Source organism: Callionymus lyra, chromosome 1 (genome assembly GCF_982586985.1).
Source record: "Callionymus lyra chromosome 1, fCalLyr1.hap1.1, whole genome shotgun sequence".
NCBI classification, from domain to species: Eukaryota; Metazoa; Chordata; class Actinopteri; order Syngnathiformes; family Callionymidae; genus Callionymus; species Callionymus lyra.
The window spans coordinates 19,107,427-19,130,154 of record NC_141818.1 but is presented as its reverse complement, the minus strand read 5'-3'; the positions used below and the strand labels follow the sequence as shown (position 1 = coordinate 19,130,154).

The following is a 22,728-nucleotide window of genomic DNA, read 5'->3' as shown; positions in this document are numbered from 1 at the left end:
GCAATTAGATGAACAGTGTCAATATGTTGCTGGTGCGCCTCGGCGGAGGCGGAGGCTCGGCGGGAGCAGGGAGAGGTCAGGGAGACTTTTTGTGACGTGATCTCGCCGTTTATTGGCTCTAGATTTACTTGTATTAATGGTAGTTCAACACATTGAAAATATGACACCACTAATTCGCCGGTGCAAGTACCAATTACATCCACCTTACCATACGTACGCTGAAAAACAATTTCAATTTTCTGTCACTTATTCCCTTATGATGGGGTTTTGGGGTTCTGGGGTTCCTTGGCCGGACTGGAGCCTATTCCAGTTTCATAGGGACACCCTGAACAGTATGCCAGTCCGTACTCGGACACACAAAGACATACAACTATTGACACACACACTCTTAACCTACGGACAATTTCCTGAAGTTCCCAATGAACCACTGTATGTTTTTGGACTGTGGGAGGAAACTGGGGTGCCTGGAGTAAACCCAAGGACCACCGGGAGAACATACAAACCCCACACACAGAAAGGTCACAAGTTGGCGACCTGGAAGCGAACCTGCAACCTTCTAGCTGTGAGGCGCTAACCACTCCATGACAATCTTTATTAGTTGGAATATTTTTCAAACATCTGTCACTTCTGGGTCTGAAGATAAACAGGACTTTCTCCCCAACGTAATGTCCAGGCTACACATGACGACAACGCTGATTGGCTAAAACGTTTTTGAATGAATATACTTTACCCGTATCTGAGATAAGGCGGAGAGAAATAGTACCTACGCCGGGTCTACTTAGGCAAGCCACCCTTCCCTCTTCAGCAGGGCCGCATTAACCCAGCAGGGCTCTGCCTTTATGGCTCTCTTGCTCACACTTCAGTGATGAGAGTAAACAAGCGCCGGGCCAAAGGTCAGCTAAGCCCACGGAATAAAAGAGGGCACGAGGGGAGACGAGGTGGGAGGAAAAGGAGAGCGGCCCGAGGCAGTGCTCAGATCACTGTCAGGGTTTTCAAGCAGGGAATGATATATGAGACGACCGGGGCGCACCGGAAATGATTATAAACAGAGAACAGCATGAGCGTATGAAAGAATGGCCCGCGCCGGCTTTATCTGTTGAATTTGTTACAGAGTTGTATCAGATAGTGACGGCGAACCACATCATAACAGAACTGACTGATAGCGACGGATTAATTGCGGCGTCTGATCCGAGGACAAATGAAGAACAACCGTGACTCCTCATGTATTTCCTGGAAAGAAAACACAGAGCCAGGATGAGTTACGATGATTTTTTTTTTTTTACATCAATGAATGACTTATAGCAATTAAGCTAGCCAAGTCCCGCGGACCAACTATGGATTTTTCATTCAGAAGTTCATTTGGCGCTCAGGTTTACCAAGGTGACACGACCCCCCGCCCCCTCCCCCCCCCCCCTTCGCGCCGAGATTAATCCCACTTTGACTTCGGAGGTGGATTAGAGCTCACTCGTGTGCCCGAACTTGTTTTAATACCCACATCATCAGACAAAACAAGGATAAAGATTTGAGCGGGGCGTGCAGCGAGACTGTGGCTTTGCAAGTCACTATACAGATTTGTCAAGCGCGCAGAAAATTAAAGATATTATCTCGGGGGGGGGGGAAGTTGTGCGATGCTGCTAAGCCGAGACTGTGATTCCATAATCAGCCTCGACAAAGGTGCGGCGGAACAGACAGCTCCACTATTTTATTTATTTAGTTTTCTTTTTTTTATGCTTTATATATCTGGCCGACTTTGCTGGTCGTTTCCTCCCGACATGGGCGACTCTCTATCGTGGCACAAATACACCCATGTGGACTCGGAGGAGCCGAGTAATCATTTTTATTCCTGCTGATTCCCTAAATCGAAATGGACACGTATGATAAAAGTGTCGCGTCCACTCGGCGTGTCAGTGCGCTAACAGGATTACGTGTCACTTTTCTAATGTCTTGCTCTGGTTTGCTCTCCCGTGAATAGCAGCATCATCAGGTGTTGGTGGTAACACACACGGTTAGAGGAGACTGTAGCTGTTTATGGTCTGTGATTATTTACTTTGAATGAAACCAGTGATTTATGCCCATTTAGCTGAATAGCCCTGTGAATTCCCCCGGCTCTATTTTCCTCGGATTCAGAGTGAAGTGGAATGACAACTGGTGTGGGAAACGTGTGCGGCGTCCTGGAGTTATATTTAATATACCTGACATGAAAAACCACCTACTCGCCAGCAGCAGACGCACGAAGCCGCCCGCTGGGCACTCAGAACGAGGGTGTAAGAAGTGGAATTCCAATAGAAATATATGTTTTTTTTCTCTATGCTACAAGCTATTGGAGCATGTTGAGAGATGAAGCCAGTCTGGTCTTCGGGATCATTCGGGGTTGGTGCTGCAGCTGTGATGTGGACGATGGTCAGTGGAGCAGTGGCAATATTGGCCACATGGATGGCTTGGCTTCTCGAAGCCTGATGGCGCCTTGTCCAGCATCTCAATGTCTACTGGACAAACAGCCTCATTCATCCACTCCTCTCACTCCATTACACCTACAGCACCCAGAGCCAGACCATCCATAAATAGAGGCTACATTTGTTTTGTTTTTTGCTGTTCCACGGAGCTCAACAAACACGATAGATAATTTGTCTTTTTGTGTGTGTGTGTTTATTAAAACAAGAGTGTTCAGGGTCAGTTGGCCACTGGCTACCGCAGCACAGCCACTAATCCTCTTACTTACAATCCAGAGCTGTAAATGTAAAATATTGCCGTAATAAGCCGTTGAAAATCCAACAACTGAGGGAGGGATTATTGAATTGAAACAATGTTTCAGCAGCGGCTTAGTATTTACAACCATCTGAGCCTAGTTTGTTTCCACTTATTAAACGTGATTTTGTTTGCGCTTCTCACTCACATTTTGGAGCTTTTATTGCCTCTGAGTGTAGACTTTGTTGTTTAGAAGCGTTACCAGGAGTGAGGAGAGGTTACTAAATTACACCCCGCTGGAAGACGGATGAGACAACACAACAGCAGGCTTTTAATTTAACCACACAATTTGTGATTTGGCTCTTAATGGCTTGTTGTTGTGCAGCAACTATGTTCTCAACATAGACATAAATTCTATTCCTAACCACAATGAATAATCTGATGTATCTTTTCCTACATTTCTATATACTACTAGTCGAGATTTCATTTATGTTTCTTTGATCGTTTGGGGTTCATTGTGAACATCTTTCTATTTTCCATTTTGAGAAACGACTTAATACAATATAAATTTGACAATGTTTTTATTCGGGGTGTGAAATTAGCCATTCATTATTTACCATTATAATCTTTTCTTTATTTGTTTTAATGGTGTTAATTGAATTCAAATCTCAAGCTGTTATCGTTTTGCTGGTTTTCTTTTTGTTATTTAGGTTATCATTTTGTTCTTCTTGGTCTTGAGTTCGTCGAGGTGAATACAATACATTGGTCTGTTTATATAATATAAAACTTGTTTTCTGATGTGTTAACTTGCATAACTTTACATAGCTCTGATGTTTGAAGTTTTATTTTCTAATTATTTAGACAAAATAACCCAGCAATATATACCCGTGTTCCATCTCTGTGGAAACTATGAAAAAAAGGCTAGAACATCATCTGGTCAAGTCTGACAATAAAATACTTTGTGTAGACACTTTTTCTTATATATCAATCCTTGTCTGCCAAATTAACTCAATTTGATCACTCTTAGCAGTTTTTTTATTCAAATCCAAACATAAATGAATTTAATCATTGAATTATCAACTCATTTTCATTCAGAAGAATAGTTTCCTTCATCCTCACAACTATTGCTGACTCAGCAAACTATTTCGATTCACCTGCGACATTTCTATACAAACTAAATTAATGTAAAATAGATAAGTTTATCCATGAACAAGCCAATAAAAGTTCGAAAAAAAAGAAAAAAAAAGTATAATACTATAGTCGATGCACAGGAAAACCACTGAACATTTGAGGTTTGTTCTAAAGATTTTCTATCTTCTAAAAATATGAGACAATTTAAAAAACAGAAAGTTTTGCCATTCAAGACTGAGTGTCAGAAACAGAGACACTACTGGAGGTATAGTTTTCTGTTTAGCATCCTTTCGCAGAGTAGAAGTGCCACTTCACCATTGAGCATTTGTCAGTTTATGGATGTTGCTGTCATGTCAGCCTTCCCGTACACAGAGTGCAGTGCAGTGTGTAAATAAAAGAGAGCAGGCATAGACATGGGGGACAGGAACACGGCACATTCACAGGCGACACACAGTTCGTAGCTGCAGGCGCAACATCGCCGCGTAGTTGCCAGATTTAATGCGTTTAATTGCTGGTGTTGAGTAGCTCTTCCACGTATTATTGTCCCCGATTTATTTTGGAGAATCCACACAACTGGACACTTTAGTTTGACCCATTTTTTCTGTCTTGTTTGTTGCTGCAGGTCTTAGCATCCGCGGCGCCCAGGAGGAAGACCCACCAGACCCACAGCTCATGCGTTTAGACAACATGCTGCTGGCGGAGGGCGTGGCGGGACCGGAGAAAGGTGGCGGGTCGGCAGCTGCCGCAGCTGCAGCAGCCGCCTCGGGAGGAGCGGCCGACAACTCTATTGAACATTCCGACTACAGAGCCAAACTCACCCAGATTAGACAGATCTATCACACGGAGCTGGAAAAATATGAGCAGGTGAGGACAAAGAACAAAAGGTTCCATTCCTCTTGTTCTTGTTTTTCAGCTCGAAAACAAAGAGATTTGATTGTAAACATGCGGCCACATACTGATGTCAGAGATGCTCAAAAAACCCAGCTCTGGACCTGGGGGCCACGAAGGGGACCTTGATTTATCATGCAGAAATAAACAATATCATCTCAAATTATGTATTTTTAGTTAAACTAAATATATACAGGGATATGTATATATCATTACATTTCTAAAGACTTATTTTTGACTTTTTATTTGTCCTTTTGTGTATTGAGTATTTATTGACACAGACAAGGATAAATATATATTTATTGAAGTCATTTTATGATTTATATCTGATTAATATCAAAATAAAATGTATTAACTGAGGAAAAAAACATTAATTTTCTCACAATTTCCGTGTTTAAAATGTTCAAAAGGCTCTTTTCTTCATCACATATTTCATCTAGTTTGACAGTTCAAGTAAATTGTGTCCTAAGTTAACCTAATTCATGGATAAGAATAGCAAAATACTTTTTATTTTAGAAAATAATGAACATAAATAAAATATGATTATACTTCTGTTTTATTTTTTTAATATCGGCTTTTAATTATACTAGTTGTTTTTTTTTAATGTAGGTTATAAAATATACATAAAAAAGAATGTATACATGAATTAATCCTAATGAAATCCTGATACCTCTATGTAACTGTCTCCATGCTAAACTCTAATGCATCCTAATTGCATGTTAAAATTGCTCATCACAAATTAATTTTGTAAAACTGTAACACAATTAGTTGATGATCAAACATGCAACATGTTCAGTGGGTTTAAGAGCCAAAAAAAAGAGGCTGTAAAATTAGGATATGATTCGCCTCTTCATCAAGCACTTAAGCATTAAACATTGAAGCATTACGAGTCCAAAACGAAATAAATAAATAAATAAAAGGTGTGACGGTGATGCCTGAGCCGGCCGGAGAGAGTTAAATTAAACTAATCCACTCGGAGAGAGGAGGTGGCGGGTTCGTGGGGGCGCACGGCACTTTGAGTGAATGCATCTTTCTTAAGGGTCTTTCCAGGTTTTAATTATCTAAATGTAAATACTTAACGAATTTTACTCAGCGTAATGAGCTAAAGTGTGCACTACGTAAATGAGTTATTCAAATTAATCATGTATGAACCACTGGTTTAACGAAAAGCTGTTTGAATTCACTCTACATTAGACCTAAGCCAAAATGCAAATTGGCATTTATATTCAAAGATGACTTCACCTATTAAAGTAAAGCGTGAGCGCAGCACTCCGCCGAGGCTTTTAACTACAAGAGCTGGCAAATAATGAACTCATTTCCTGTATGAAAAATGAACGCCAGAGTCAACAGGCTTTTTCCGATGGAGACTCTCGCTCTGTTTACCGAAAGCTCATTTCGGTTGTCTGTTCCTCTTGACAGGCATGTAACGAATTCACAACCCATGTGATGAACCTGCTGAGGGAACAGTCTCGCACGAGGCCCATCTCCCCCAAAGAGATCGAGCGCATGGTGGGAATCATCCACCGTAAGTTCAGCTCCATCCAAATGCAACTGAAACAGAGCACCTGTGAGGCTGTCATGATCCTGCGCTCCAGATTCCTCGACGCCAGGTCAGTGCTTTGTGTGCTTTCGTGAAGTATCTATGTTGTCATGTAGACGGGATTCTGGGGTCCTTATACACACATAATAACATTACAATGAACTCATGGCGTTATAGGTATGGTGTTTTAAAATAATATTATGGTGTGTTTAAAGACCCCGAAATGGCACCCTTTGGGGTACAAGAACTGTGAGGGCGTCGTCACAGTCTCATTTTGATAGATTTCTGAGCAACATGTACTACATAAAACTGGTTTGAGGTCAGTAAATACAACCAGAAATCAAATATAAGGCACACCTGAGTATCAGGATTTTAGGGGGGCCTTATACTCCAAAAAATAAGGTAACACAATGCATGTTGAACTTGAGGCTTTGTAATGTGACTTTTTTTCGTGGCCTATTATATATTTAAATTGATAGGTAAGTTAAAACTAAAGAAATTAAATAAAACCAATATTTATTTATGATGTAATCTGTTTTAAATTAATGAGCAAATTACAAGAGTTGAAAAATGAATATGACATTAAGATAAAAAAGTGATAAAGATCTCTGGATGTTAATCACCAATTATTAATAAAGTTTTATTGAATACTGTTTATAGTTATTCTTATCGTGTTGCTAGTAGCCAGAAAGCTAAACACAGGCAAGAAAAATAACCTCTATTTAAAAAGTAAAAATATTTGACAAGAGCAATACAACTGTTCAACTCCGCTGCTGCAAAGGATTGTGGTTCTTACAAGTTTCTGCCCCACAGTTTAGACCCTTAATACTTAATAATGCCTCTTTTCTATGTGTTTTATTGCTGCAGTCTAGACATCATTTCGTTATCAAGCATTTTAACATGCTGTTTAATGACAATAAACACTCATGACCGATGCCATATAAATGCATCTTTAGACAAAACTGTGACTTCCTTTTTTTCTATTCACTGGAAAACTGGGCTCTAGTATTTTTAAGTTAACTTCATTAATAGAATCTGAGCAAAAACAACATGTGTTCCACTTTTAAAAACCTGCTGACTGATAAACATCACATCCTCCTGTTGTCGCCCGACAAAAAAAACGTCCCTGTGACCCACATAGCTTAATTCGTGGCGCGAGGTCATTCCTCGACGTGTACGGGGTTTGTTTTTCTGGCACAAAACGCAGTGTGAGAACAGCCGAGATGCATGATTTTAATTACGCTCATGTTTTCACGTATTATCCATTTGCAACGGCCTCGCACCTGAGAGCAGTTAAGACCAAATGAAATGGGGGTCCGAGTCACGCGTAATGGATGGCGGGCGAGGTCATCAGCAGGTGTTGCAGTTAACTCTAATCACTAACAACGAGCGGCGGCGGCGGAGAGTGTGGCGAGCGAAGGGGAGGGAAGGGAAAGTTAGAACCAAACAAGTGGAAGCACATTTGCTGCCCAGCCAGCGCCTGTGTGTGTGACGCGCAGTAAACAAGGCAAAATAAGCAAATGCTCGACAATGATAAGTAGTGCCCTTGGGCCGGAAAAGGGGACCCACATCTAGTTAGAGTTGGCTTGTTTTCTGCTGGAGATCCCCGGGGCTGTGGCACTTCAGGAACGATGCTCAACTGTGCATGCCGTGATTTCTATAATGCACCGAGATGCACTCCGACTGGGCTTTCGCGCTCCATCAAAAAGCTTACCCATCCGCTTGCACTAAACTCTTCGCATTACATGCTTGGACTGGAAATTGCAGGCCAGCAGACCAAATTAAACATTGTATGTGTTGTGCGTGAACTTTAGTTTTCCAGTTTATCGGACACTCAGAGCTCAGCACGGTATCTCCGGTTCCGAGGTTGTCCCTCATTATCTCCACCATGTGCGAGGTTGATTGTGGACGTCCAATCGGATTTTGCCCGACGCGGGGTCCCACTAATAGGCCCTCCCTCATGTTCTTTTCTACTTTCGGGTTCTCAGGCGGAAAAGGAGAAACTTCAGCAAACAGGCGACGGAAATCCTCAACGAGTATTTCTACTCGCACCTCAGCAACCCGTACCCGAGCGAGGAGGCGAAAGAGGAGCTGGCCAAGAAGTGCAGCATCACCGTTTCCCAGGTGGGTGCTGCTCGTCTAATAGTAGCTGCCGGGTAATCAGGGTGGCGAGCCTTGAGGGGATGTAGTTACTGTAGGTCACAGCGCCCAAGACACAGTGTCCTTAGCTTACCTTGACATTGTGGCTGCCTAATGATGCTTCAGTCAACGCCGGTCCCAGTCAGTCAGAGCAGGTCCAGGGGGAGGGCAGGCCCGCCTGAGCCTGGCCTCAATCAAAAGCTCCACGCTGCTGTCCTTCCAACCCAATATGGGGTCCCCTGCCATTCCCCCCCCCTCCACCCCCAACCCCTCCTCTCATTCCTGGCCACCATGTGCGCTCTCTCTGAAGCCTGGTCAGTCACTCAGGTCGTAAGCCGGGACAAGAAATGGCATCATCAATTACTGTAAGAGACGACGGCTACTCCTTCAAAAAAAAAAAAGTGACCTTGTAGAAACAGCTAATTTTCACTCCAATAAAGGATAGCTCTTCCCTCGCGGGCCCCCCAGACCCCACCCCTAAAGTGTTATGTTGCTTCTGTTATGACTGTGTGCCATCTACATTTTCTATTGTTCTGCTGAGACGCCATATCAGAGAAACATTCTAACAGTGTTTTGTTCTGTGCGGGGGAAGGGGTTATATTGAGTGTAGCCATGAAGAGTCAGATACTGTAAAAGCCCATTCTTTTTTGCCTTCAGGGGGTGGGAAGCACCATCACAGTATCACAGGTATGTCATACCTTCTCCTGATCCACTGTTTTCATTTATCTGTACCTTCCTTTGTTCATGTATGTAACAGTCTCACAGTTTCCACTGCACAGAACCCCCCCTCCTCCCTCACACGACTTGGATCAATGCTAACGCTATCATACAGTACAATGTTTAATCCTTCAGTCCTCATGTTATGACTTGAAAAATTCATGTACAAATGATGAACTCATATTTTTTGACGCCACACCATCATGATCTGTGTGTCGACATTTTTTTCTTCTGCAATTGTTCACCACTTGGTTCTGTTTGTCGTTGAAGCTCTGGCGGGTTTTTGTGGCCTTTTTTTTTTTTTTTTTTTTTGAATCTTTAAACTGTGAGTCGATCTCTCCCACTCACTCCTAATCACTGCGTATGCTTTTATAGCGGCGCGGGAAATGGGTACCTATTGTCACAAATGGTTTTCTGAACTGCCTCGCTAAACGGGCCTCTGAACGAGTTTCCGTGAGAGCAAATCTGGCTTTACCGAAATTAGAGGGCTTTTTAAAGTTCACTTGAACTCATCGCGGGCCCCATTAGCGGCGCACTCCCCGGCGAGGGTGGGCGCCGCGGCAGACGTTCTTATTGACTTATTCTCGGTGCTTTGGCTCAGTTTAAGTGAGTAACAAAGTCAGAGCCATGATGCACCGTAAGTGTGTTATCTCTCTTCGGGGCTGCAGCCTCTCCCAGTTTCTCCGGCGGAGGCCACTCCGATGCCTCATTTAAACAATTTGTCAAAAACCCCCCAAACTCTTGCTCGGGTTTTGCTGACTAGACAATTAGTATAAAATGAAAAAAAACAAAAAAAACATCCTCCGTGGACAGATTGGCAGATGTTAAACCACAGTGATGCTAAACGTGTTAGAGAAACAACACCGTTTGAGTAATGGTTTATCAAAAAACTAAATGTATCAAAGACTCTGTGAATGTAAACTTGACCCTCAAAAGACTCAATATTTAAATCACTACTTTTATTTTAATCATCTTATAATCAAAATTTATAAAAAGTAGCATTTTGCTTACATTATAATACCAGGCAATTAGTAATATATAAAGGAGTATTTTATTAAATAACTAATTTAACACTATATATGCGTTCTCATTGAGCTAGCAAATAGCATCTTAGCTATGTAGCATTTAGAAAAAATAAAGATCCTTATTTCATTAAAATAGCTTTTTCAAGATGCTTAAAACTTTTACAAGCACTAAGAGGCAAGGAAGATTTTTTCTTAAAATGACAATATTTTAACTAAAAAAGTGGCAGTAGCATTGCTAATGTAAACTAGCTTTTTCATATTTTTTATATTTTATATTTTTTATTTTGTTGGGCGAAAAATGGGCTTTAGCTAGCAGCTTTGAATAATAAAAAATGAATTAAAGTGTAATTAAATATTTTGAGTGTCAATGCACTGGTATTAAAAATTACATAAGGAAAAAGATAGTAGTAAAAAGAAAATACTATCTTCATTTTCACTTGCTGCTAAATCAATATTATATTATTGCCACTCAGCATTCTTGCTTTCTTTTATCACCTATAAAATAAGATTCTATTTTCATAATATTAATATTAATCCCGTCATATTTAGCCCAAAGAGGTGACTATTGCGTTTTCAGATTAAATTATAGCCACAATTATACGTTATGACTAGTGATTTCATGTCACCTTCAGAGGCAGAACCCAAATAATCATAGAGCGTCAGCCATATTTAATATAACATTGCCACTGTATTTAATCTTATATAAGTCATATAAGTATTTGTGTAGTGCAAGAACATCACCCGCAGCATGGCAGGACCATCTACCTGCAGCATGTTGGAGTAAAAAAGCAAGATGGCCGAAGGTTTCATTGCGGCCAATTAAACCTTGCTTGTTAGTTTAACCTCTAGGTAAACCCATCCAACAATTGATGTCAAAACCCTCCTGCCAACACGGGAACCCGTCTCAATGGTCATTAATTTTAATTGCTTAGATATTAAAGATTTAGAGACGTGCTGGATGGAAATGATCGGGTGCCCCTCCAAAAAAAAAAAAAAATCCAGTCAGTTTTAACGCCACAACGTTGGCGGGCGGCTGGAGATATTAAAATTTAAGCGCATGGGTGGAAATTAAATAAAGCGTCATTAGGGGCAGCTGCTCTTTGGCTGGTCCGGCGGTGGGCTGCGGCCCCCGAGGTGGGGAGAGGGAAAGTGCTGCGACGAGACGCTCTAATTTATAGGAGCGTTAAAAGCAAACAGCAGCTCATTATTATTCCTCTGTTATTGCCGAGCCAGCATTCACATGTGCAACTTTTCCACCTCAGACTGATGGCTTTTTGGATCGGGCCAAATTTAATAGAAGTTGCTCCAAATATCCAGAATTTATCAAACCGCACCGTCAATTTTTATTTTATAAATCTAACACAATATTAACTTACACCTTTTCACACAGAAGTAAGCTGGTAACAAATCCTTTACTCCGTATTCCAGGTAGAAATTAAAGTTTAATTAATGTTTTTAGAGTTTCTTATATATATTTAATTTATATATACAATTAAAATAATTATTATTGGAGGTTAAGATATTTTTCATTATTATATGTGTTTATATTAAAACGATTACAATACAACAATGGTATTTAGTTCAGTAAAAATTATAAATTACCCACATTAAAAGTATATTTCTCACATTTTTATTATAAAAACAAATGGTGAAGAGTCGTTTTTTTTAAGCGTAAGGTTAAGTACTGGTATATGAATGTGTGTAATTGTCATTATAATAGTTTGTAGAAATATTTCTAATGATATTTATTTTAAATAAAAACATTAAAAAAGAGAATGTAATTAAAAAAAACAATTGTAATCCATTTAAAACTATATATCTTGCCAAAATAGGTGTGTTTGTCATATTTCTTTTATCATAACAATAGCGAATGTTTGTTTTTTGTTTATTTAGGTAAAGGTTACTTCCTGAATATGAATGTACATCCATATTATAACCAATTTTAGATAATTTTCTTGATATTCATTTTAAATTAAATCAATAAAAAACAAAAATAATATTGTAAATATGACTTAAGAAAAACGATAACAGTAGAGAGTATTTTTCATAACAATATTGGAGATGTGCTTAATTATCCTTATAAGAGTTTATTAGAAATGTTTCTTAAAGTTAATTTTAAATGAAAACTTAAACTTAACTTAAAAAATTAAATATGATCAAATAAATATGAATATGTCGATAAGTTTGAATATTTTACTCAAATCAATGTATTTGTCACATTTATATAATCTTAGCGAAGAGTTGGTGTTTTGTTAAAAAAAGGTAAAGGTTAACAATTTTAAATGAACGTAGGCACACACAAGGATTGTCGTCTCTGGTCCCCTTGTGTTTCGGGGTTGTGTCGGGGGACAGAAGCGAGATTCTCGCTCCCAATCCACGAGCGGCTCCGGATTATTGCTTAATTAGCGGGTGTTACCCAGCGGACCTTGCTGCTGGGGGTCTGGGGATTTGTGTACTTGATGGACCCAAACATGACATCTTGAAAAACAATCACACTGCTCAGTGCACGCTGCTGTGGCTTCTTCGACGTCTGACTCCTCTGCTCCTCCTCCCTCTGCTTCTACCACACAGGTATCCAACTGGTTTGGCAACAAAAGGATCCGGTACAAGAAAAATATCGGCAAGTTTCAGGAAGAAGCCAACCTGTACGCCGCCAAGACCGCCGTAAACGCGGCGCATGCCGCTGCCGCTGCAGTGCAGAACAGCCAGGCCAACTCCCCTACCACGCCCAACTCCGGTAGGCACACTTGCATACACACCTGATGGTTAAAAAAGAAAAGAAAACAATAGCGTTGGCCTCCTTCTCAGCCTTTAACCTGCTGCCTGCCTGCCTCACTCTTTCATGCAGTGTTCACACACCAGAGTGACGGGCTCTGCTCCCCGCTCAGGGATCACAGTGTCTCCTGTCTATAAGACGGTTGATGCCAGAGCAAACTCATGCATAAAGAGAAGCGTTCCTGACTTGTGAACTGAAAACACGTGTATTTTGGGCTAAATATAAAAAAACATAGAGCGAGAGAAATCATAGGTAGACCATGGGATTTGTTTTCTCTCGTCTTCCCGTCAGCAGCATATCATTTGTCATGTAGCCCCTTTTTGCTAGATCCATATGTTAGTTTTTATAATCCAATATAAAACGTACAAAGGCATATGAGTCTATTTCAGTTTGATAAGTTGAAAGGAGTGCTGAGTGTGGACGAGGTCGGCTTACAAAAGTGGTCCCTTTTTCTTGCACCCAGGATTCCAGATGAAAGATGAGGAGTTTCAGCTGGACTCTGCCGAGAGCAAAAACACTCTTTTAACCAACATGTTTACTGGTACTGCTCTTCTCATCAGCTTCTTTATTGTCCTCGTGTTGTCTTACCATGTGATTGGACGTGAGATTACACCAGACTAGAGCCTTCCAGACACATGTAGAGCTCCTCATTTCATTGGTGGTTTCATTTGTATTTGTTGGCGACCAGTGTTGTGCTCATCATCCGCTCAGTCTTCTGTACGTTTGTGTTTGGTAGATGCTTGCTTCATGCTTTCCTTTTGCACCTTCTCTGCTTGCATGCATTTTGTCACTTGAAGTCCATCTAGAGAATATCTAAAGAGGTTTTACACGCATGTTTTGTTCAGAAACTCTACATTAATTCATAGTGTACCAACATTCTAAAATATTCACATCTGTACTTGGGCCTTTTTGTATTAGGATGACAATCGATTTATGCTATTCATTCTCTCTTTTATCCCCTGTGTTATCTCAGGGTCAAGGTGACCCGAAGGAAATAAATGTGTTTGGGATGACACAATGGATATCTCAAATACATTTGTTTCGGGGGCTTCGGGTCACCTTGACCCTGAGCTAACACGATGGTTAAAAGTTGGAGTTAATAGTTGGGTCACCAAGGATGTTGATGTTTGCAGATGATGTAGTGATTTATGAGTAAGGATGAGGTGCAGCTGAGGGATCAATAAAGTTCTACCTAAGTGAATTGAAGGGAGTAGTAGCAGACATGGTTGAGTGGAGAATCAAAGGAGGAGAAGAAGAGAGTGCAGACAGGGGGGATTTAAACTTGATTATATATAAATGACAACCAAAAATTGTTTTGTATTATTGTATTGTATTATACTAGTTTAACTGTTAACATAATCTCTTTAGCTTCTTTATTCAAAACATCCCCCCCAAAAATTATACCGTTTTATTAGACTTTGATCTGAATTTAAAATAGTTTTAGCTTTCTGGATCAGGAATGTTGTTTAATTATTTTAGTTTTATGAATTATTATTTATTTTTATGCCATCCGTGGTAATGTCTCTTAATGTATTTAAATGTATTGTGTTTGATAAAGTTTTATTATCTCTTCTGATTATATTTTTATATTCTCTATATTCAAACGTCTAATGATTCTGTTCATGAAAATACACATTCTGAAATTTTTTTTAAAATAAATAAATGATGATTAAATTTACTGTATATAAAAGGAGAAATATACGAAAAAAATTAACTGAAAATAATGAGATGTTCTTTGTCATTTAGGTTAATGTAAGTTGCTTATTTGAACTGAACTTTGACCTGATTCAAATTGAAAAATCATTAATTTAAAAAGATTAAAAAAATAGAATGAAGGTAAAGAGGAACTTTTAAAAAGAAGACAAGTCACTGGTCTGTAATATAAAAACATGAATCATTTTAATGGATCCTTTTAATGGTGAGATGGCTCAAGTGTGATTCCATGTTTAACCCTCACACTATGTGATGTGTCGATGAAGCTTCATGAAACAGTGTGATGTCTTAAGAGTCCACTAGATGGCACTCTTATCTATAATCTTTTGCTTTTAAAAAATATTTAATTGAAACTTCACTTCATGTTTGAACTGCTGCGCCACCTACTGAGATCTAACAGAGCGAGACACTGCTTCAAGAAGCTTCACCGGCCCATCTCTACCTCTCAAACATCCAGCAACTCACACCTTCTACCTCTCTAGGTTCTTCCGGTTCTTTTAACCTCCCACATTCGGGGGACATGTTCTTGAGCATGCAGAGTCTGAATGGGCATTCTTACCAAGGGGCACAAGTCGGAGCCATTGCTCGGTCTCAGGTAGGACTAACAGACGGTCGCTGACTGTCGGTGAGCCATCATCCACAGCTCAGTCTGAAGCAAAACTGTCTCCAGAGAAAAACAAATTGATTATTTTAAAGAGTATTTTGAGAACACATCCAGCTTTGACTTGAGCTCCTGGGTTGGTATTAGGTCCACTTTTATTGAGAGTGTACTTTTCATTCTGCTTCCTTTTGTGTTGTGCTTCATCGTGCTGGTAAATAGCTGCTTGCTTTTCTTTTCTTTTCCTTTGTGTGTCCAAATCATGGTGTTCCTCCTCCCGTCTCTGGAGTCCTGTTGTGATTTCACACTAGTCACTATGTGTTGCTTCACCGGGCATGTTTCTAGTTAGTGTCGACCCGCTGTGAGACTCCGACTTGACCGCCATGTCCACCTCGTCTGTCCCCTCAGGTGGATACCCTGCGCCATGTTATCAGTCAGACGGGAGGATACAGTGATGCCGTCGGCAGGAACACGATGTATCGTCCACTCGGCGTAAATGTAAGTACAAGCTCCTTTATAGATGAGTTTTTACGTGACTGTGTTTTTATCAGGGTTACAAATAGCTTATTTTTCAATACCTAATGTTGCTTTTATCAAAGAAACACATCACAGTCATTGTTTGAATGTGTACACAAGTATATTTACGGAGCCTAAGACATGATATCGTAATAGTGAAAAAAAAACATTCGTGACCAAGTTTGTGGTCCCGAAATATTCATTTTTATAGTCACTAAATACTAATTTTTATATCCCTGGAATTAAAATTTGTATGGTCTTGAATACCAATTTTTGGCCCTTAAATATACATTTTTATGATCACAAAATACCAATTTGTGGCCATTAAATACTAATCATGGCCCTGAAATACTAATTATGGTCATGAAATACAAATCTTTATGGTCACGAAATGCACATTTTTTTTGTCACTATAGACTAATTTACGGCCCCGAAATACACATTTTTATAGTATCGAATACCAATTTGTAGCCCTGAAATACACATTTTTATGGTCATGAAATACCAATTCGTGGCCACCCGAAATACTCATTTGTGGCTCAAAAAATGCTACTTTATATTGTCACAAAATACTACTTTGTGGCCCCCGAAATGCAATTTTTTTATGGCCACCAAATACCAATTTGTATTGTCACGAAATACTTTTTTGTGGCCTTGAAATACATTTTATTTGTGGCCACAAAATACTAATTTGGTATCCTTAAATACCTTCAATTATTAAATTTATCAATGTACTTACTAACTGAATTGGTTGAGGACACCACTGTGGAGTTTGTATAGTAATTGTTGTTTTTACGCTGTTATTTTAGCAATCTTTGTGTTGCGGCTGCAGTAGCAGACATGCGCTCTTCAATCATCTTTCTCTTTGTTCAGAATTGAAGCATTATATATATTTATGTATTTGCAGTATCCATCATTAGAAACATTTTTTGAGGGAATATTTTGGCCACAAATATGTGTAGCAATTGAGTATATACATTTTTTTATTTATTTCATCTAAATTTTATTTATTTTCTACCTTGTCATATCCAGGCCTCTGTATGTGTGTGATCAGCGTTAAAAAACAACAACTCTCTACATCTCACACAATCCATCATCCAATCAAGTTTCTCTTGACAAACATGTTCCTCTGTGTAATTAACTTCATGGTATTGTGTGTAAGTGACTCTCCAAGTGTGTGTTGAAGCTTTATTTCCAATTCCCTTTAAATCCTCTCATGCGTCTTGTAAGAAGGATTTAATGAAAACTAGTATCTGTTGCATTTGGATTTCTTTTAAATGCTTCACAGAACGCCTCATAGCCTTATCTTTATGATAAATAATGAACACGTGATCGCCTGCAGCTTTTTCCGCAGACAAGAATTCCATCTCCTCTGATGAGGTTTGATATGGCGCCTTTCTGTAACGCGGCGCGTAATCCGAGGCTATCGCGCTAAAGATTAATTTCACTGATGAGAGAGAGGATGAGGAGGCGGAGGAGGGGAGAGATGTTAGACAGCTCTCTTTCTCCTTTGTTCACTTATTTCTTCACTTTATTTGTCCAGGAACATGTGTGAGATTTGTCTGTTTCAATTTTGAAAAATCGAATACGCAATCGTGTTTTAGGATATATGGATGAAATGAAGGAAAAGATGTTGGACTTGGGTAAAAATGATGGTAACATGTATTTTCATTTTTTCAACGAATACATATTTTAACATTGTATTTAACTTATTATGATATTATTATTTGATAGAGGTCAAATGAAAGAGAGGAAAAGGTAAAATACATATATTTTGATATTTTAATGTTAAAACGTGAAATTATATTACAATTTGGATCCCTTTTTAACTTGTTACACACCAATCATAGTACACCAAATAATATGTTATATTAATAGTGATAAAATAATGTTTATTTTTCTTTAATATTTATATATATATTTTATATTATATTCAATGGATTTTCTGTGTAGATAGAGGACAAACAAAAAGAAGAAAAAGTAAATCTGTCCACATGTTACTAATGCTTTTTTTTTAAACTAATGGGATAACATTTTTGATCAATTTTCCCAATGTTGCCTCTGTTTTTTGTCAAATAATGATAATCATTTAACTACAGTTTTATTTTCTTTGACGCTTTAGCCTCTACTGCACCTCATAACAATTTCTTCAACTAAAATGTAATCGATACATTTTGGTTTACAGTTGTTTACAAATGAATTTAAAAAGAAACGTGCAAAAAAAACCATTTTAAATATCTGCACAATCATTATTTCAAATTACATCAAATTTAAAATCGCGAAATTATTAGCATCAATGAAAAAAACCCTTTTTTTTTTAAGTCCACTGGTCGATCTGTTTCTTTTCCAAGCTTTCTTCTCTCCGCCTCGACATCTAAGGGCAGGAAAACAGGATGTTTTGGGAGCAGGGAACAGTCTCAGAGCTGTATTATGATAAGCTAACCTTTAGTCTCGCTGGCGATGACATAGAGGATTCAGTAAAGGCTAGGTCATGCCTAAAGCAAGGCAAGTCAGGCCGCCTCAGACTGGCTCTTTTGGAGAGACCCTGCCTTGTCACTTTCGCTCAGCTCCCCCCACCTCATCCAGACGGAGCCCACCCCCCCGCCTCCTGAGTGACAGGAGAATATGTAGCGACAAGATGCAGGAAGCTACTCCAATTTGCTTAGACACTCATTCCAGAGACGCTTTTCTTCGGACTTTTGGGTTTGACGCGATGAAGGATGTGTCAAGATCGTTGTACAGCGATTGTAATATCATCCTGTTTTTTTTGTTTGTCTTCCAGGCTAATGGAGGGTGGCACGACGCAACAACTCCGTCTTCTGTAATATCTCCGACAGAAGGACCTGGAAGTGTGCACTCTGATACCTCGAATTGATCCTCTGTTCACGCATTTTTAGCCTCCGGGCCGGGCTTGGACTCTTTGAAAACCGGTTGAACGTTCCAGAGGATTCACAGACGCGTCTCGCTTCATTTGTTTTTCTCCCGCAACATCCAAGACATGTCTTCATGACTCGGACAAAAATAACCTTTTTCATCTGGAACACCCCGGTGTTCCTCCATCGTTTCTTGATTTGTGTCTCTTTTAATTCAACTTTAATCACCGTGTGATTATTTTCGATGTTGTTCTAGGGGTGGAGCACGCACACGTACAACACAACACAAAAGCAAAGTCTGTGTGTCGTAGGTCGACCAAATATTCAGATAAGGATCAAGAGGTTGAAGCTACAGTTTCCCATATTTACCAAGAAGTCACACATTAACACACAAACCAAATTTTACTCCAAATATTTATTAATAATTATAATTTTTTTCGCTGGGTGCACGTGGCACAGTGGTGAGCACGATCACAGCAAGAAAGTTGCCAGTTCTGTGTTGAGTTTGTATGTTCTCCCCATGTTGCGTGGGTTTAGTCTGGACACTCCGATTTCCTCCCACAGTCCAAAAACATACAGAGACAATAATAATCGATACAACAGAAATGTAATAACATCTCTACGCATGTCTTTCTCTACAGGCCGGTATCAAATGGCTCTTGAACCAGTACCGGTCTCTGACCTGGTGGTTGGTGGACCACTCTTCTAATACACTAATCACATTATTGATCCGCCAATAAATACCAATGAGGAAAGAAAGGAAACACAAAATCAACTATAATAGTGCATCGTTTTTCAACATTTATTATACACTATATTATTATACAAAGGCATTTTAAAATCTTTTTTCATTGTTTTTTATTGTTTTCCTGACACTACTACTCATACATTTTGATAAAAGTTTTGTCCTTTTATTAGTTTGATAACTGATTTTTTAATTGATTCACATACAACAACAGGAAGCCATCGATTGACTAACTTTTTGGGATTCGCAACATGTTGCCATTAGCATCATGTTAAACAAAAAAACTATGAAAAACACACCTTTGATCTCTCTGGAGCTATTCACTCGACATATGCCACACAGACCCGAAAACCATTCCCCGGATCTCGTCCACGTTCCTCTCCGATAACTGGCCTCTCTGTCCGTCCCTCCCGAGCCCGAGATGAGAGCGACTCTTTTATTCGACTGTAATGTGCTTTACAATCTTGTCCGGCGACTCCAACAATGCTAGCGTTGACAGCTCAATGGCAGCTTTGTAGTTGTACCAAGATTTATTTTGCCTTACAGCTGTATACATTAGTACAAACAAATGACCGAGTCGGCCACGTGGAGAAGTGGAATTGATGGCTTGACTTTAACATGACACCATTCCATATTTTATAATTTCATGTTTAGTATGTACATATGTAAACATTTCTTCTTTTTTTTTTTTGTATACTGCGTATGGAAATCAGATCTCCTTCATTGTAGATCACCCGCTCACGGCCCAGTTACACCAGAAAAAGTTGTACATAATATAAGAGTAATTACACCGCCCTCCAATCAATACAAAGCTTTATTACCTCATTACGATTCCACATTTCTCCCCAGATTTCCGTAGCTTAGAGTGCTCACTTACTACCTCTAAACAATGTCACCACCATAGTTTTGGCTATGATTTCATTTTGTATGCATTTTGATGCCATCTTGTAACACTGTAAACTTACTCATCCTCTGTGTAATGTAATGTATATTTTAATCTTTTAATAAAACCCAGTTGCAGTTTAGCGACGTTAAAAAATGACAAAAAAAAACAAAACAACAACAACAAGGATATTAATTATGAGAAGAATAGCGGGGGAAGGGGTCCAGAAGTTGTGTGGCTTTTATGAAGGGTTGCGATGAACATTGTTGATAAATTAACACCAAACAGTGAAACTGTTGTAAATACTGCGGGAAAAAAAGCATTTTGAATGTTGCTCATCTTGTTACTAAATCATACAAAAAGAAAAAAATGACTATAAAAATGTAATGCATAGAGGTTTCAGTATTCAGAACTGTATATTTCCAGCTCTGTTCAACAGGGTGCGAATTTCTTTTTTTTCTCTTTTTTCTATTGTATGTGATTCTGAAACTGAAAAAGTCATGACAAATGATTTGTGGCAGTGATTCCAATGTACTAAAGATGTTTAGTGTTTCTTTCTAACCAGACTACGCCCTGGACTGAAAAGTCTTCCTTGTGGTAGTTGTGTAATTTCAAACATGAATAAACCTTTTTCTTTCATGACGAAACTTGTTTGTGAGTCTTTATGAATCCATTTCAACTTCTACGGGGAAAATATTACAGTTATTTTTTTAAACTGGGGAACAATACATAAAATAAAACTTTATTGTCGAACACATTTTCCATTTAGATTTGATTTGCCGTGTCAATGAGTGTCAAAATGAAAATTGAAGTCTAAGAAAACAAATTTTACTCAATAATAATACAAGAAATATACTAAGAAAAATCATATAATTGTTTAATAGTGCAACATATTATTTATTTTTTGGAAATAATTCCATAGAAGCGATAATGAGGGAATTAAATCTTTAAATAAGTATCAATAAAAAACATAATTTAATTATATTGTGTACATGTGTATAGATACATACAAATGAGGATTCAAAGAAATATACATAAATTCTTCTGTGTCAAAAACTCAGTAAACATCTTTGTCAATAAACAGCTACACCAACAGATTTGGAATCATTTAAACTTCTATTTTCATACCTTATGCCTCCTTGAAATATATAAATTCATAGCAAATATTTAACAAACTAGCTCTGGAAAGGTGGTTCAGTGTCACTGTGGTTATTGCTGCAGCCACAAAAAAATGTGGTCCTTGGTCTTAAAAATATAAATGTATCTGGGATATATTTGTGTAATATCTTTGTTCAAAAATATTTTTTAAATGTGTTAAAAAAGCATCAATGGATATCTTTAGAGAGTGACTATTTCGTCTTGCCGTCTCCTGCAAGTGTAGGTCTCCGACTGGGGAACCTGGAGGTATAAAAAATGATAAATAACACCTTATTTTTTCACCATTTCCAGAATAATGTTAGGAGTGCGAGTGTTTGAGGGTGGTGGACAAGTGTCTTTTATACTAATAACAAGGCCAAACAGGTGCAGTTAATACAGGTTAGAGTAGAGTGGAGGACAGAGGAAAACTCTTCAAGAGGAACTTACAGGTGTGTGAAAGCCAGAAATCTTGCTTGTTTGTAGGTGAAAATACCTATTATCCACCATATTTTGCAAATAATTGATTTTCTCATTTTGTCTCTCATAGTCGAGGTATACCTGTAATGAAAATGACAGGCCTCCCTCATCTTTTTAAGTGGGAGAAGTTGCACAATTGGTGACTGACTAAATACTTGTTTGTAGATGTGGAATTACATTGGATCAGAGTCCAGCAAATATTTTGTATAATGTTTTTGCTTGTACTTTATTTATGTTTGTGTCCAGTTACCTGCGTTGTTCTTGTGATCAGATTAAATTACTTATTATTCCACGATCCACTCATTCCTCATCCGTCTGTATCAACCGTCCACTTCCACTGTTTATCCAAACTTTAGGCTGTTTTTCATTCACACAACTAGAAAAGAGATGATTTCTCCTCTCAGTCGATCAGTGCCGCAGCTCAGTCAAACTTTATGATACAGAAAAGGGCATCACACATCTTTTCTCTGCTATATTTCTTTCTTTATCTTGGGAAAAAGTTTGCGAAAAGATGCCTGGTCGGCTCCTTGAACAGCAGTTTGTCTTTTCAGCCTCGATAAGAAGCGTCTCAAATATTTATATATAGGCATGTATATTTATAATGTGATAAATATATGGAGCTTTCTGTTATGTTAACGCTTCATTAGCTGGATATTAACTTTGTTTTCCTGCAGAAACACCCACAATTTATGCAGCTGAACTTTGAATCTCACATCAAATCTAACTAAGACAGGAATAAAAACACCTGAGGATCAACACACACACGAGCAGGAACTTGCACGATGAAGTGACGAAAGGTGTGAGCTGGGCAGCATCTAGCGTGAAGCTGACATGGTTAGTGCAATTAAGTGAAATGTCAGGCTCCTCCAATCCGGGCTATTTTGT

General features: G+C 38.8%; 1 protein-coding gene across 8 annotated transcripts in view; it reads left to right on the top strand.

Annotated features, from left to right (window-relative positions):
- LOC148088291 (pre-B-cell leukemia transcription factor 3) overlaps positions 1-20,907 on the top strand; it is a 72,315-nt gene extending 51,408 nt beyond the window's left edge. For 2 of the 8 annotated variants that reach the window (XM_087796078.1, XM_087796086.1), the window contains exons 3-10: positions 4,439-4,680; positions 6,124-6,314; positions 8,233-8,368; positions 9,041-9,070; positions 12,697-12,862; positions 13,365-13,442; positions 15,621-15,710; positions 18,511-18,622. In XM_087796078.1, the coding sequence (XP_087652204.1) occupies positions 4,439-4,680; positions 6,124-6,314; positions 8,233-8,368; positions 9,041-9,070; positions 12,697-12,862; positions 13,365-13,442; positions 15,621-15,667 (890 nt within the window). In that variant the 3' untranslated portion in view covers positions 15,668-15,710; positions 18,511-18,622. Of the gene's footprint in view, positions 1-4,438; positions 4,681-6,123; positions 6,315-8,232; positions 8,369-9,040; positions 9,071-12,696; positions 12,863-13,364; positions 13,443-15,096; positions 15,210-15,620; positions 15,711-18,510 lie in introns of all 8 variants that reach the window. The other 6 variants (XM_087796047.1, XM_087796055.1, XM_087796061.1 and 3 more) reach the window with 6 other exon arrangements.
- Positions 20,908-22,728: the final 1,821 nt, after the last annotated feature.